Genomic DNA, 15,636 nt, shown 5'->3' with positions numbered 1-15,636 from the left:
ACAGGAGCAGCTGCCCTGTCAGTTGGCGTCTGCTCACAAAGTGACAGCACCCGCTGCTTAGAGCACGCTTGTCACCAAACACCACCATTCGCGTGTACGAGTGTATGTGCTTCTCATATTCCACAACTCCCACTGTAAATGTTGGCTTTCTCACTTTACCTATCCCTCCAATCTGCAGTCACCACCTTGGTAACACATGCTGCCTTATCCCTCTGGGGAGCGCGATAACTATTTCCTGTTCATTAGTCGCCGTGGCTATGAAGCGGCCAAACACGGACCTGCGTTAAGATCTTTGCAGGTGAAATCAAAGGGTCGTGCTGCTTTAACTGGGAGGTTTTCATTATGGGGACCAAAAAATTGTCAACAAGTCTTGTTTTAGGATGGCTGAAAATGGCTCATTTCCCTGCTATCCACTGGATTGCTGTGTTCTTCCCTCCAGAGCTGTCATTTGACATTAACACAGCGGTGACTGTGGCTCGGAGTGAGTCGCCGTCCCAGTAAGCCAGAGTACACACAAATACACCATATGAAATTCTGTGTCATTGCAGATGGTTTGCAGAGAAGCTTGCCAGTTAACTGTCAGTGCTGTTTGCTCCTGTACTGTTTATACTGAAAAAACAGATTTATTGGCTGCAAGCCTGATCCTTCATGTTTTGTTTTAGTTAGTAAGCTACGACCTCCATTTATATATAGTTTATACTTTCTTTTTACAGGGTACAAATATCTTCCTCTGAGATGTGTCGAGGTTGTGCGCCTTTGATAAAGTTGCTCTCACAAGTCTTCATTATTGTGCAGGGTGCTGGCAGCAATTATTGTTGTTAGTCTCCCCGGCTGTAAGGCTTCTTGGCGCAATCTTGTATTCCTCATGCACAAACGATTAACTTCAAGATGACACTCACTCTTCCTTTTTTTTGTCATTTTACAGCTTTTCTGAAACACTGGGGTTGTTGGTGTGGCCAAATTTTCCCTGGATTTGACTGGTAAATTCAGAAGACTGAAGCCCAGGCTCACAGTCTACCTTTCACGGAGGCCCAGCCGTGAGAGGACTGAGGAAGGCACGTGGCGGATCATGACGGCTGACAAAGAAAAGGAGCGGGAGAAAGAGCGGGACAGAGACAGAGATCGGGACCGGGACAAGCGAGAGTCCGGGAAGTCTCGGCGACAAGATGGCGATCGAGGCGAGAGCGAAAGCTCCAGGCCGAGGCGCAGTTGTACACTTGAGGGCGGGGCTAAGAACTATGCAGAGAGCGAACACAGCGAGGATGAGGACAACGACAACGGTAGCACAGGCGGAGGAAGCGGCACGGCCGAGGAGGCCGGAAAGAAGGGCAAGAAGAAGACGCCCAAGAAGAAGTCTCGCTATGAGCGCACAGAGAACGGAGAAATCACCTCCTTCATCACAGAAGACGATGTTGTTTACAGACCAGGAGGTGAGTCCGTGTTCCGTCTAATCTAATTATCGGCAGGGGGCCGTCATATTGGCATGGTCACTGAGGCCCGTTATCCAAGATAAATCCCACCTAACCTTATCCGTGTCCACACACAACAATTCCCCCGTTTAAGACCCCCTCAGTCCGCCAGCGCAACGCGACCTAATACGCATGCGTGGAAAATGTGCACGTCATAGTCACATCCAGTGTTGCTTTGTGTGCAAGTTCTTAAATTTAACTTATCTGAACAATATCCAGTGTTGTGGTATTTCAATTAACTGGAATCCAGTGTGCTGTGGGGCCCTATTGTAGTGAACCACACCTGAGACATCATAAATTAATCAAATCTTTATTAGACACGTAAACAATGTGATAAAAACATTTTACATCAATCAAACTAGGGATCTAGATATCTGGTCTCCTCCCTCTTTTGCCTTCATTGTCCATTCGTTTTTGGTGACTTTATATACTCTGGACCTAGATGTTGAGTCCGCGACATACATGGCGGACAATAACTGATACAGTCTGCTTTGCCAGTCCAAATGCACACGCCGTTTTCCGTAGTTTTCCTTCGACAGCCAGGTAAAACAAAGCACGCGCTACCTTTTTTATCACATCCACGGGAGCCTGCATTCTCGTTGTTATTCGAGAATATTCGTTATTCAGGTGTGATTTCCACAAGCGTCTGTACAGACGGAAGGAGAAACACGGTCATGTCTGGATGACTCACCTTCATATTCCCAGTGTTTAGCTCCGTGTTACGAAACCGCTTTATTATGAAGCTGGCTGTGGCGCGTTCTTTCTGACGTCACTTCCTGTGTGGGGCGCTGTCGGTCTGGCGTCACTTCTTCTCCGAACTCTGTTTGTAAACGATCGATGAGTCCATACAAAGCTAAGAGCCGGAGATGCAAGAAATACACGGCACACTTACCCGTGTAAAAAATTGTCCGAGGAGGGGGACCTTAACCACTGGTTTAGTGTGGCTGAAACGAGGCTTAGGCTAAATAATTATTCGTTTCAGGGGTTATCCGGCTTAGTGTAGACATAGCCTGAGTAAATGTAGTAAACGCAGTCCATCCCCATTCATCAAATTCCCTTGCATAAAGATAATCTTAAACGACCTAAATAACACGCCACTCTCACTCCTTTTATCTCATATTGTTGTTAATACGCTTGGGTTGGAAATAAAAAGGAATAAAGTTGTGCCCTTTACAATTTGCTGCTGACAGACTGCCAAACAGCACCACAAGTACTACCTCAGGCTAAAGGCCAATGCATCATACAATCAATTCCAAGTTGACCCTCCCAGCACTTTGTCTCAGGCCAAGTCAATAAAGCAAAGTGGTGCTTCACTTGATGCGATAGTGACGAAAGGCACAGTGATGACTTTATACTGACGCCAAATTATGCTTTCTCCTTCTGAGAGTTGTAATTGTGAACCTTTGATTTAAACTAGCCCTTTAATTTACCTGCAGATTAGTAGATGATAAAGAAAAGCCACACTAGCTCTCCTGTATTCTGCCCTGTACAATCCAGAATGTACCTTAATCATAGCTGCCGTGTCTCATTTATCTAAAAGGTCAAGTAGTAGGGTGGAGTGGGGGCCCACGTTGCTGGCATATTAAACAGCCAATGTTAGGTAATTCTCTCCAACACGTAAATAGTTTTTTCAACTGTTGGCTAAATGATGTATTTGGTATCAAAAGGGAGCCTTAAAAAAGCAACCTCACCAGCTTCTCTTCTCTCTGTCTAATAATCGGCGACAGACTCCATTGCAGCCTTTTTTTTCTTGTTTAATAGACAGAGCAGCAAGGCTTTGTCTCATAATTCAACCATGCGGACGGTGGGGGTTGGGAAAGAGGGATTTAGAAGGAAAAAAAACCCTAAGCAGTCAGTCACATCAATGAAACATTCAAAAGGCACATAAACAAAGTCGAGCGTCTCAGTGGATTAGCCCTGCCGAATATTTATATTTCCACATCTGAGCGAACAGCAGAGCCGGTGCCCGCTTGATGGGGAATATTTATGTTTCCTGTCTTCTCCTTCAATTAGCATGACAGGTCGAGAGCTGCCTGGGTGTCACAACGTTGTCCCCCCTCCCCTCCTGCTCTTCCACACTCTAGTTGCTAGGCTGTCTTCCATTAGGGTTGAGTGGCCAGCGGTGGCCCCATCCCCGCCACACTAGTATGCAATTTACCACCTATTGTCAACACAGAAGATCCTCCACCTCAGTAACTGACCTCCTGCTGTCTCCTCTGCTCATTGTTCAAATGATAAGCCCCGTGTGTGAGTGCAGTGCATGTTTTCCTCCTCCTGCTCGCTAGTCAGCCTTCTTGCAATCAGATTTGATGTGCGCAGCTTAGGCAGGCACAAAGCCTGCGATGGATTATGCTTTACTAAATGTTAAATCCCTTTATAGCCGTCTAGTGACACACAATATGTAAAACTGACCACCCTGGGTGAGGGATTTGCACAGCCGCAGAATATGGGAGAGAGATTAGGATGGAAGCTCAACTTCATAAAACAAAAACATATTTTGTGTTTGGATTGATTCTATGTCGGAGGGCCTACAAACTCACATAAAGTGAGCTAGTAATGAAATAGTTTTCACACTCACAATCTCCCGCCACCCTCACAGCTTAGCCTCTCTATCCTGTGAGACGGGTTCAGGCGGCTTAGAGCCGACTGGATGGAAAAGGCTAGAATTAGTTGTGCAGCTACACTAGCTTTACTGTTCTAGAGATGGAGTCTTGCACATACTGGTGCACACGAAAGGTATCCTGTCCTGTAGCATTTGTACACTCGGCTGCTGGGCAGAACACCTCCGATCCAAATCGATCCATGATCCTGTGGCTCAGCTTTTTCCCCTTCCTCAGGCCATTTCCTACGATTCATGAGTTCCCCAAACTCAGTTTATCGATCCTCTCTCTGGAGATTATATATGTGGCCATTGGGGAGAGTTAGCAGGAACACTTATACATATACAACGTACTAGGGTTGTACGGTATACCGGTCTTAGTATAGTACCGCGATACTAATTAATCATATTCGGTACTATACCGCCTCTGAAAAGTACCGGTCCACAACAGTAAATGAACAAGTAGATTAATAATTCATTTTCTACCACTTGTCCTTAATAATGTTGACAAAGTAATAGAATGGAAAATGACACAGTATGTTACTGCATACATCAGCAGCTAAAAATAGGAGCCTTTGTTTGCTTACTTACAACTAAAAGACCAGTTGTGTTGTATGTTCACTAATTTATTTAAGGACAAACTTGCAATAACAAACATATGTTTAATGTACCCTAATATTTTTTGTTAAAATAAAGCCAATAATAAAAAATTTTGTGGTCCCCTTTATTTACAAAAGTACCGAAAAGTATCAAAATAATTTTACCATACCATACCATACCAACGTTATTTATAAAGCCCTTTAAAAACAACCACAGTTGAAGGACAAAGTAATACAGGCAAAGGACAGACTAAAAATAACATTTAAAACAGATGTAAAATACACACACACATATATATATATATATATATAGTCTGCAGGGATACAGTCCGTAAGCACACGATTGTATTTCTTTATGACATGACTGTCATAAAGAAATACAATCATGTGTGCTTACGGACTGTATCCCTATATTGATATATAATGTAGGAGCCAGAAATATTAATAACAGAAAGAAACAACCCTTTTGTGTGAATGAGTGTAAATGGGGGAGGGAGGTTTTTTGGGTTGGTGCACTAATTGTAAGTGTATCTTTTTTTTTTTTTGTTGATTTAATTTTTTTTTTAAAACAACAACAAATTTTTATTTTTTATTTCTTGTGCAAAACCAATCGATCCACTGACCAGTGATTGGGGACGACTGTTTTAAACCATCACACAGGTCTGGCCCTATCTCTGGCACACACATGCATAACACGGATACAGCATGCACACTTGTCTATTCTCTCATCTACAGCAGAACTGTCGAGTGCTGCAGTTGGCAGACTTCCATAGCATGCCTGCTTCCTTCCGAACTCACTAAATGCCTTTGGTTTAAAATGGTGAGAGTTAATGGAAACCACCTGCCTGTCCCTTCTGGCTCTGTACTCCTTGTATGTCATACAACATGGCTGCCACAGTGTCCGTGGGCTGGCTTTGGCTCATAGAAAGACAAGAATTGATTTAATTTAGTAAGTTCCCTCAGAGAGAGAGCGCGAGAGAGAGAGAGAGAGAGCGAGAGAGGCAGATTAGTGTTGTGACAGCGCGTATAAAGCTGAGAGACTGCAAGCTCGCCTGTGGAAAAACATTGTGTGTGTGGATATGAGTGTCGAGTGGAGTTGCTCATGTGGACAGCTGGCGCTCTTTGCTGCAGCCACCACTGAACTCAGGGGAGTACTGTATGTGTCATGTGAGCAAACTCACACACACTGTAGGCTGTGTGCACCAGGAGCATGTCTGACACACGGTTAACCGTACCTTCCTCCCCTTTTTTCTAGCCCTCCTCATACTACCAACTGTTGGCAGTGATTTACTCCTGTTGGGAACGTGTGAACTGCCATTATTGTTACAATGAAAAGTATCGCCATCAGGGCACGTACTGTACTCGGTTAACATCATGAGTAGTTAGTATTGTGAAAGTATTCTTTGGACCAGGTTAGAAAAATGTTAGGGTGTACTTAAACGAAGCAAACCTTGACATCTAAATTCCAGAATGAGGACAGCGACCTTGCACAAATGAAAAAAATTTACGGAATTGCTCAAACTCACAAAGTTGCCGTAATAAAAGAGTTGTATTATGACACGACTATCAGCGTTAAAGTTCAAATGTTGTACAGCAGGGGTGTCAAACTCATTTTAGATCGGGGGCCACATGGAGAAAAATCTACTCCCACGTGGGCCGGACTGGTAAAATCACGGCACAGTAACTTAAAAATAAAGACAACTTCAGATTGTTTTCTTTGTTTAAAAATAGAACAAGCACATTCTGAAAGTGCACAAATCATAATGTTTTTATTTTTTATTTTACACTTACATGTTGCAGTTAATAGTATTCTATCTTTATTTGTCGTTATTTATACTTTTTGAATTAAATTATGTGATAATGTTCATCAGTCAACTCGTTGGTGTTAATTTTCAATCTATCAAGATCAAAAAAATTATATCAAAATCAAATTACAGGATGTTATTTCTGTAGTTTGCTCATTTTATATCATGTGGTTTTTTTTTTTTTAACATGTAGCATATTCTACAAAGACACAAAGAATTGCTATTGCGACATCTAGTGGACACATTTAGAACAGCAGTTTCTTTCATTCAAACATTTTGGCAAATTTTTATACTTAGCAAACTCATTCCGCGCGCCGGATAAAACCTGTTGGCAGCCCTGATCCGGCTCGTGGGCCTTATGTTTGACACCACTGTTGTAGAGCAATGTAAAGCTTGTCCAGCGGTGCACCCTGCCTGTGCATTCCACAAATTTCCACTTTTTGAGAGTTGAGTTGAGCTATGCGAGCCAATGAGCTAAAAGTATGTGAACTTATTGTCCAGCACAGATGTTAGCCATCGGAAAGTGATGTTTACACACATCTGTTACGAGGCCAGCAACAAACCGTACAATCTTGTTTTGTAGTACTGTAGCGATACAGTAGCAATTGTTTCATTGTAAAGTCAGTAAAATTATTTGTGCAATGGAATAAAGATGTAACAATGTGAACATTTCATATCACAGGTCCTGTGACCAAAATAATCACAGGTATCATTATTAGCACGGTATTGTTAAATGTGCTCAAAAATTTTTTTTTCTTTTAAATATATATAAATAAACACATAACTTACTTTGCTTGGCACAAGAAATATTAAATACGGTTCTGGCTTCTTAAAACATCACTGTTATTTGAGTGTTTAAATATGTTTATCTTCTTCTGTTTTTATCTGTATAGGTTTAGAGTGTTTTTTTCATGATGCAGGGAATGTGTTTAAATACCAGTAAGTTTTGATTGGGGTATGATATTTCATGGAGAAAGACGTTAATGTCTCTTGTATTCATGTTAACATTCAAACTAGCTAGCCATTAGCAGGCTAGCCTGCGGCTCCGGTATATAAACAGAGTTACAGATCTGTTAGTTTATCAAAGTTGGGTTATCAATCACGATTTTACGGTAATTTTAATTCTAAAACTGAAATACTTACCGTCGAAAGTAGGGCTGCAGTGAATAATCGATTAGAACAAAGCTTCGACTTATGTTCTATTGCTTCAATTTTTCGTTTTATTAGTGTAACTAATAAAAATTGAGAAAACCCACTCCCAAAGGAGTGCCCGGAATTTTAAATACGCGGACATAGTTTCCGCACGGCGTCTGCAATAGAGCGCATGAGTGCCGTGGTGTGTGGATGTCGTGATCTGTGTAGCGGTTGGAAAAATGCGGATAGTTTTAAAAAAAAAATCTTAAATTAGTGGACATGTGTTAAAAGTTAAATTTAATTATTGATTAAATGCATTTATTAGAAAAAAAGAATGAAGTTTATGCCAAGCAATAACATATTTGTTTATTTCTACTATTGTCCCTAAAATACACATTGAGATTATAACGTTTTTTTGTCATAATAGTGGAACAAACTGATCAATTGATTACTTGCTTACTAAAATAATCCATAGCCACAGCCCTCGTCAAGAGTTGTATCGTCGTTTAGTAGTAATACCATTTATCGTTACAGTATTGAATCAATTACTTTGAACCATTATAAGGTGTCGATAAGTAATGGGCCAGTTAAGGTTTAGAGTCAGAACAGCATAGCATGTTCTGGAGTCGTCAATTTATGTTTTTTGATCTATTAGCTTATTCCAGTCAGCCCAATAAGAGGGGCAAGCCCTTGAAGTCATCTTTAATAGAAACACAACAGCGTTCTCTGCACGCCTCTGTTTAAAAAACAAGAAAAAAAACCTTATGCTCTCTTGTATCTCTCCCACAGTGGAGTCTCTGGGAAAATGGCTTTCTTAGTGGAATTCAACCACCTGCCGCCTGCTAAATGAGAAAGTGTGGGTTTGCTGAGAGTAGGAGAAGGAGGGGGGTGAAAGAGCCTCTGTTCTCCCTTAGGAGCTCTCAGCTGTAGGTCTGCCCTGTTGCAAAGGGGACGACACTATGACCAGTTAGGTATTTCCCTACTCCTTTTCTAGTCTGAACAAGGGAGAGCTGTTGGACAAGCGCTACAGTAAGAGAGAGAGGAAGGAACGATAACGCACCTGGGCAACCCAGCAGGAATTGGCATGAAGCAGCAATGGAGTGACTGAACACCTTTTTTCTTGATTTCTGCAAAAATATTGATTATTCCATTAAATCCCTGCTTCATAGTCCATTCAGTTAAATTGATCAAAGGTTTTCATGAACAAAACAACGGCAACTAGCAGCACGACAATGCCCCTGGGAACCTAGGAACGCATCATTATTAAGGTAAAAGCGTGTACAGCCATGTTTGTGCAAGCACTTCACACAACTCTGAACAGTAACAATAGCACCAAAGAACAAGCTGCAAAGTCGGTGGATAAATGTCACCACGGCAACCACAAAAACACCATAGTCCCAGTTTACATCAAAATGAATGTCCAAATAAAGTACATGTTTTAGGAAGCCCTCTTTCGTCTTGAGTCTCATTTAGCCTGCTGGTCCCCTCACACCCCTGTAGCTCCATTATTGCATTCCTTTTGCCATTTCATTTTGGGATCAGTGCACTCAAGGGGGATAGACTGCTGGATGTCAGTCAGAGGACATTTATTCCATCCAAGGCTCACTTGCTATTTTTACGCCAAATGTGCCAACGCTTTCATAAAAACCTTGCTTTTCTGCACAGCCGTTTTATTTTGTAACTTTTGATCTAAGGCAGCACGGTGAAACAGGGGTTAATGCGTGTGCCTCACAATATGAAGGTCCTGGGTTAGATCCTGGGCTTGGGATCTTTCTGTGTGGAGTTTGCATGTTCTCCCCGTGACTGCGTGGGTTCCCTCCGGGTACTCTGGCTTCCTCCTACTTCCAAAGACATGCACCTGGGGATAGGTTGATTGGCAACACTAAATTGGCCCTAGTGTGTGAATGTTGTCTGTCTATCTGTGTTGGCCCTGCGATGAGGTGGCATCTTGTCCAGGGTGTACCCCGTGTACCGCCTGAATGCAGCTGAGATAGGCTCCAGCACCCTCCGCGACCCCAAAAGGGACAAGCGGCAGATAATGGATGGATGGATGGATCTCGTGTAAAAGCCGGTGGGAAAACAAATTGATTAAGATGCCAAATTCATCACACATCATACAGTATGTTTCCATGCACTAAGTTAGTACGATTTCTCAAATAAATAATCTGGAAAAAAGTTAAAGTTAAAGTACCAATGATTTTCACACACACACTAGGTGTGGTGAAATTTGTCCTCTGCATTTGACCCATCCCCTTGTTCACCCCCTGGGAGGTGAGGGGAGCAGTGAGCAGCAGCAGTGGGCGCGCCCAGGAATAATGTTTGGTGATTCAACCCCCAATTCCAACCCTAGATGCTGAGTGCCAAGCAGGGAGGAAATTGGTCCCATTTTTATAGTCTTCGGTATGACTCGGCTGGGGTTTGAACTCACAACCTACCTATCTCAGGGCAGACATTCTAACCACTAGGCCACTGAGATTTGAACGATACATGGAAACGCCTTAATCTGAACGTGTTTGCCTTTTTAAAAATCAGAATAACACACACATGCTATGTGATTGGAAACCAGTTCTCTCTGGCAACACAGCCATCTTTATTTACTACATTATTTACTGCCGAAGCTAATCAAACTGTAATTTAGTGCCTGGAGACGTACTGAGGAACGGTCTGCTTTTCTCTTTACGGTAGAACCAAATTACAAGTAGGAACCTCCCTGGTTTTGCATGACAATATCAAGCTTAATTTTGTGCATTCAATTGTGCTATTTATGTTGATTATTTACGCTGTTATTTCCCTAAATATGTCTGCGTAAATAGCCAAAGACATAACGCATCCTAGATTCAATCACTGTTTACAAAACACTGTCAGAATGCATTGGTGCAGTTTTCTGGTGTTGCTTCGCTACAAGAAATATATCCTGGCGCTATCCAAGAGCCTCTCACCCCCTCCTCTCCTCCACCCTTCCCCTGGAACGCTGCAGCAAATTAAACAGCATCTTATTTGCTCGGTAACAGAGAGCGTAGGACACACCTCTTTAGCCGAGACGAGGTGTGTTTTAGATTAGACACGCCTGGCAGCCATAGGAGAAAAGCTGGCTGAACAATGAGCCAAAGCAGAGAAAATTGTTGTGTGTGTGTGTGTGTTTGTGTGTGGAGGTAATAACATCGAATATCCTGTGGCTTGATCGTAGGAGTGACAATATAATTAGAGAATCGCAGAGCAGGTTCTTTTTTATTATCTATATCCATGTGTTGAAATCCTACACGTCCCTAGCCTGGTTGTGAGCGATGTGATGCTTTTATTGTAGGGTGGAGGAGAGTGAAAGAAAGCAAAGTAATAGCTACTGAGGAAGTGAGAACACTTGACCACAAAGGCCCTGCTGTGGTTGTCCCTGCACACACCACGCTCTCCATTCCCCTTAAAATAAGAGTAAGAAAAATCCACCCATCCCCCACAAAGTAAGACCCCCCACCACAGCATCAATTGTTTCCACGGGGAAACCCAAATGCACAGATGTTTTTTGATTCATTAGTACTGCGATACTATACTAGTACCGGTATACCGTACAACCCCACTACTGACAAATATAAGTTAGAACTATACACAACTTTCAATAAGAAAAGGCAACAGCGGAGGATGCATGTGCATGTACAAGCCGGTATTCCCCAGAACAAGAGGATAGAGGAAAAAGAGCTTATTGACTACAATGTCGGACTACAATGGCGTACTAGCACAAGGCTCTTCAGAGATATTCCAACCATATGTGGAAATATCCGCAGACGTCACAGGACAGAGCAAATTCCTAACAGTGTGTTTGGAAGACGTATGAAGGTATTAGATAATAAAGAACCAAACTAAATAAAAATGCTCTGACAAAGTATGATACATTAAGTGACAATGTATCTAAGGCCATGTCTACACTAAGTCGTTTAACCCCTTAAACAAATAAATATTTAGCCTTAGCCCCGTTTCAGCCACACTAAACCAGCGTTTTACAAATTTTTACACGGGTAAGTCAGCCGTGTAATTCTTGAATCTCCGGCTCTTAGCTTTTTATGGACTCATTGATCGTTTACTAAAGTGAGTTTGGAGAGGAAGTGACGCCAGAAAGACCGCGCCCTACACAGGAAGTGACGTCAGAAAGAATGCACCACAGCCAGCTTCATAATAAAGCGGTTTCACATCTCGGAGCTAACCACTGAAAATATGAAGGCGAGTCATCTAGACATACCCGTGTTTCTCCTTCTACATGTATAGACGCTTGTGGAAATCACACATGAATACCTTAAGAGAAAGTGATTGCAGCTATTTCAGATACAACACATCTCAGACGGCAAGAGAACTTTCCAATGTCCGGCCGGGTCAGCTGTGATTCTACTTAGCAAAAAACTTTGTCAATTTGTCGAAGGAGAGACAATGAGAATGCAAGCTCCCGTGGATGTGATATAAAAGGTAGCGTGTGCTTTGTATTACCTGGCCGTCGAGGAAAACGGCGAATGCATTTGGACTGGCAAAGCAGACTATTAGTCATACTTGCCAACCCTCCCGTTTTTAGCGGGAGAATCCCGGTATTCAGCGCCTCTCCCGACAACCTCCCGGCAGAGATTTTCTCCCGACAAACTCCCGGTATTCAGCCGGAGCTGGAGGCCACGCCCCCTCCAGCTCAATGCGGACCTGAGACTGAGTGGGGACAGCCTGTTCTCACGTCCGCTTTCCCACAATATAAACAGCTCGCCTGCCCAAAGACGTCATAACATCTAGGGCTTTTATAGAGTGCACAACTGCGCACACAACAAGGAGACGAAGCAGAAGAACGAGGAAATTACAGACATGGCGGCCGAAATGATATACTCATCATGAACGGAGAAGTTAAACAGGACAATACTGCCATCTAATGTGTTATCACATGTGTTTGAATAAAAGATGTTATGCAAAATAGACTTTTAGCTCATTTCAGCTTGGTTGCTTTTTTTAAATATGCTGGAGGATTTCTGGTAATGTACTGCATCATTGATGTAGTACTATTGTGAAATGCCAGCTGTGTTTGACAGTGCAAATATTTCACCACGATGTGTCTTTTTCAGTTTGAAATGATCGCAAAACCTCTCATCTGCTTTCAGTTCTTTGCTGTCTTTCCACTTTGTTGTTGTATTTTGAGCCATCCTACCTCTTTCTCTCACACACACACCGGCTACATCACCGCCAACGCAAGCGAGATAGATTACCAATAGGTGCACTGCTCCTGTGCGCTTGAGCAATACAATATTTATTCAACAAATCATCAAAGCGACGAAATACAAAAGGATGCTTTTTTTCTAATCAAATTAATCGAGGAATCGTTGTAGCTCTAGGCTATTCAATTGGTGGCCCAGGAGTACATTTAAAAAAACTTGTAAGAGTCTCACATTTTTGCAGCATAGAGTGCTGTCATCAAGAGGATTTTTGACTAAGTTTTTTGCAGAAGGTCCTTAAAAACAGCAGAACGCTTTTATCATTCTGACAAATCAATCAAATGTCTCCTGTAGAGGACGCTGCTTCTCCAGAATGTACAAAATAAAAATAATCGTGATGCGGCACCGGTCCTTAACTTTTTGGAAAACAATTTAGTTTATTATTGTCATGATCCGTGGTCCGGATCATGTTTAGTTTAGTTCTGTTAGTTTTTGAAGTCTTTAGTTCCTGGTTGCACTTCCATGTTTGAGTTTGTTACCATGGTTACTTATTATTTTCACCTGCCGCTTGTGTTCCCGACGCGCACCTGTTTGCCATCACTGACACTATTTAAGCCTGCCTTTCTGTTCACTCGTCCTGGCTTCCTTGTTTGCGGTAAGCAACAGTCACGTTTATGTATTTCACGTTCTAGACTCCTGTGCTAAGTGTTAGCCTTAGCTTCCCGTGCGTTCGGCACGCTTTTCTTTTGTTTGTTTTCTGTCTTGCTGTATACTGTATGATTTATAATTAATAAATCATTTCCTACCTTTAAGTCTTCGTCCGGAGTTGTCCGTGTTGCAATGGAGGAACGATCCCGCATAAAGATGCGACCCCCACGTGACAATTATCCCTATTTTAGACACACAATGGGCTCAGATACTGACTGTGAATGAACTAGATGCAGTGTTGGCGTTAACACACTTGTTGTGTCTTTTTACGCATTGAAATCAGAAAGGATGCGCAATTCCGGAAAACCGCGCGTCCCCTAGACGCGCAAATTTTTATTTTTTACCGTTATTTTTTATTTTATCGATTAACGCTTTTCGCCTGTGTTTTGTTTTATTTATATTTGCTGGGTCAAATTTCCGTCCCCGTTTATTGCGTTTTTATTGGTCGTAAATTATAATTCGCAGAAGGTTTTATCAATGACAAATACTGCCTCAGTTTGCACTCAAACAACTTTACCGCGAGGGGATGTCATAAAAAAGACTTAATGGTAAACATTAAGGTGAGTGTAAAGTCAACCTTTTTAACTTTATCCTGTGCCATGTCTCCAGTAAATGACTTGTTTTAGTTTTTGTGAGTTTATGGCAACTTCACTTTTATCTCCCGCTGTATCGACATCGTTCGAGGATGGAGACAGACTAGCTGTTAGCTTCAAGCTAACCAGCAGCCGACCAGACTCCTCCACCCCAAAAACATACTTTGCAGGTCAACAGACGGGGCAAATATGTGCCTTTTGAAGTGTTAATGTGCGAGAAGTGTTCAAAAGGAGTCTCTTGGAGAAGTGGCTGACAAGTTAGCAAAGTTGAAAATTCCTAGCGCCAACACTGCAGATGCCTCCCCCACCACACCGGCCATATATATATTTTTTTTTTACTCTTTCTGTCACCTCAAGTATATATGCCTGTTGATGTGATCTTGGCCTCTCTAAATGAATGTGCAGGCAAGGTGAAGGGGCAGTACACCCTAATTCCCCCCGATTTGACTCCTACATAACATGTCATCTCGCTCAGATTAGTCTCTTTTGTTCTCGGTCCCTCACTCGCGCTCCCCTCCCTCCCCGCCGTCTTCCCCGTTTGGCCGTCTCTCTCAACACACGCAGACACCGTGTCACTCACAGATCACACAGCAGTACTGATGGATATTTTCATTCATGCTATCTTGTAAATGACTTCCAGGGACGTGTGGGGGAGGCGAGAATGGGGGAAATATAATGCATCACTCAAAGCCAGCGAGGACGATAACCCCCTGCTCCCCCTCCCTTCCCCCCACCCTCACCCCTCTTCCAAACAGCTCATTCAGCCCATAGTCGATAACAAGCCCACCCTGGGGTTACACATACACACACACACACACACGCACACGCACGCGCGCACACGCCCTCTTCAACAACAAAGCCTGTGATGTCACATGAGCTCTCAGCTTATATAGACAGCAGGTTTTCTACAAATGGCCTGGTGGCTGTAAGGGCCATTTAATATATTTTGCCACCCTTCTTTTCCTTTTGCAAAGCAGTAAGATAAAGCACAGCCACATCAATGACTCAGCTGACGCGAATACATAAATAACAGACGTGGCCTGTCACTGAAAATGCTTAGCACACACCTTTTGTAAGAGAAAGCCCACTTTGGTTCTTGTACATGGAGCAGCATGTTTTTTAATGATACTGGTGAAATATTACTGAGACTTGTGTCGTTTTTTAAATGTTGTCTCATGAAGGAGCACAATGCATTAGGGTAGCTCAAAACATTGATTCACATCCGAATTGTGATTATTTTTCTTCTTTTTTTTTTCGATTCTAAATTCCATCCATCCATTTTCTACCGCTTGTCCCTTTGGTCGCGGGGGGTCGCTGGAGCCTATCTCAGCTGCATTTCGACGGTAGGCGGGGTACACCCTGGACAAGTCGCCACCTCATCGCAGGGCCAACATGATTCCTAAAATTATTTTTGAAATTATGTTTTTTTGGGGGTCCATCTCAGCGATTACTCACTTTGCATGTAGGTAATGCATCAGTAGCCAAAAGGAGCTTTTGCATAAAATGTTTTATTATAATGTTTATACTAGGGATGTAAGAGTATGACGATTTCCTATCACGG

The 15,636-nt window shown here is 42.6% G+C and overlaps 1 protein-coding gene across 2 annotated transcripts in view; it reads left to right on the top strand.

The window, feature by feature from the left end:
* The window catches only part of LOC133654122 (arginine-glutamic acid dipeptide repeats protein-like), a 185,923-nt gene that overhangs the window by 158,690 nt on the left and 11,597 nt on the right, over positions 1-15,636 (top strand). For both annotated transcript variants that reach the window (XM_062054161.1, XM_062054162.1), the window contains exon 2: positions 926-1,430. In XM_062054161.1, the coding sequence (XP_061910145.1) occupies positions 1,070-1,430 (361 nt within the window). In that variant the 5' untranslated portion in view covers positions 926-1,069. The remainder of the gene's footprint in view (positions 1-925; positions 1,431-15,636) is intronic.

The sequence above is a fragment of the Entelurus aequoreus genome, linkage group LG07 (assembly GCF_033978785.1).
Source record: "Entelurus aequoreus isolate RoL-2023_Sb linkage group LG07, RoL_Eaeq_v1.1, whole genome shotgun sequence".
NCBI classification, from domain to species: domain Eukaryota; kingdom Metazoa; phylum Chordata; class Actinopteri; order Syngnathiformes; family Syngnathidae; genus Entelurus; species Entelurus aequoreus.
The sequence above is the reverse complement of the archived record's forward strand: the minus strand, read 5'-3'. Positions and strand labels throughout refer to the sequence as shown.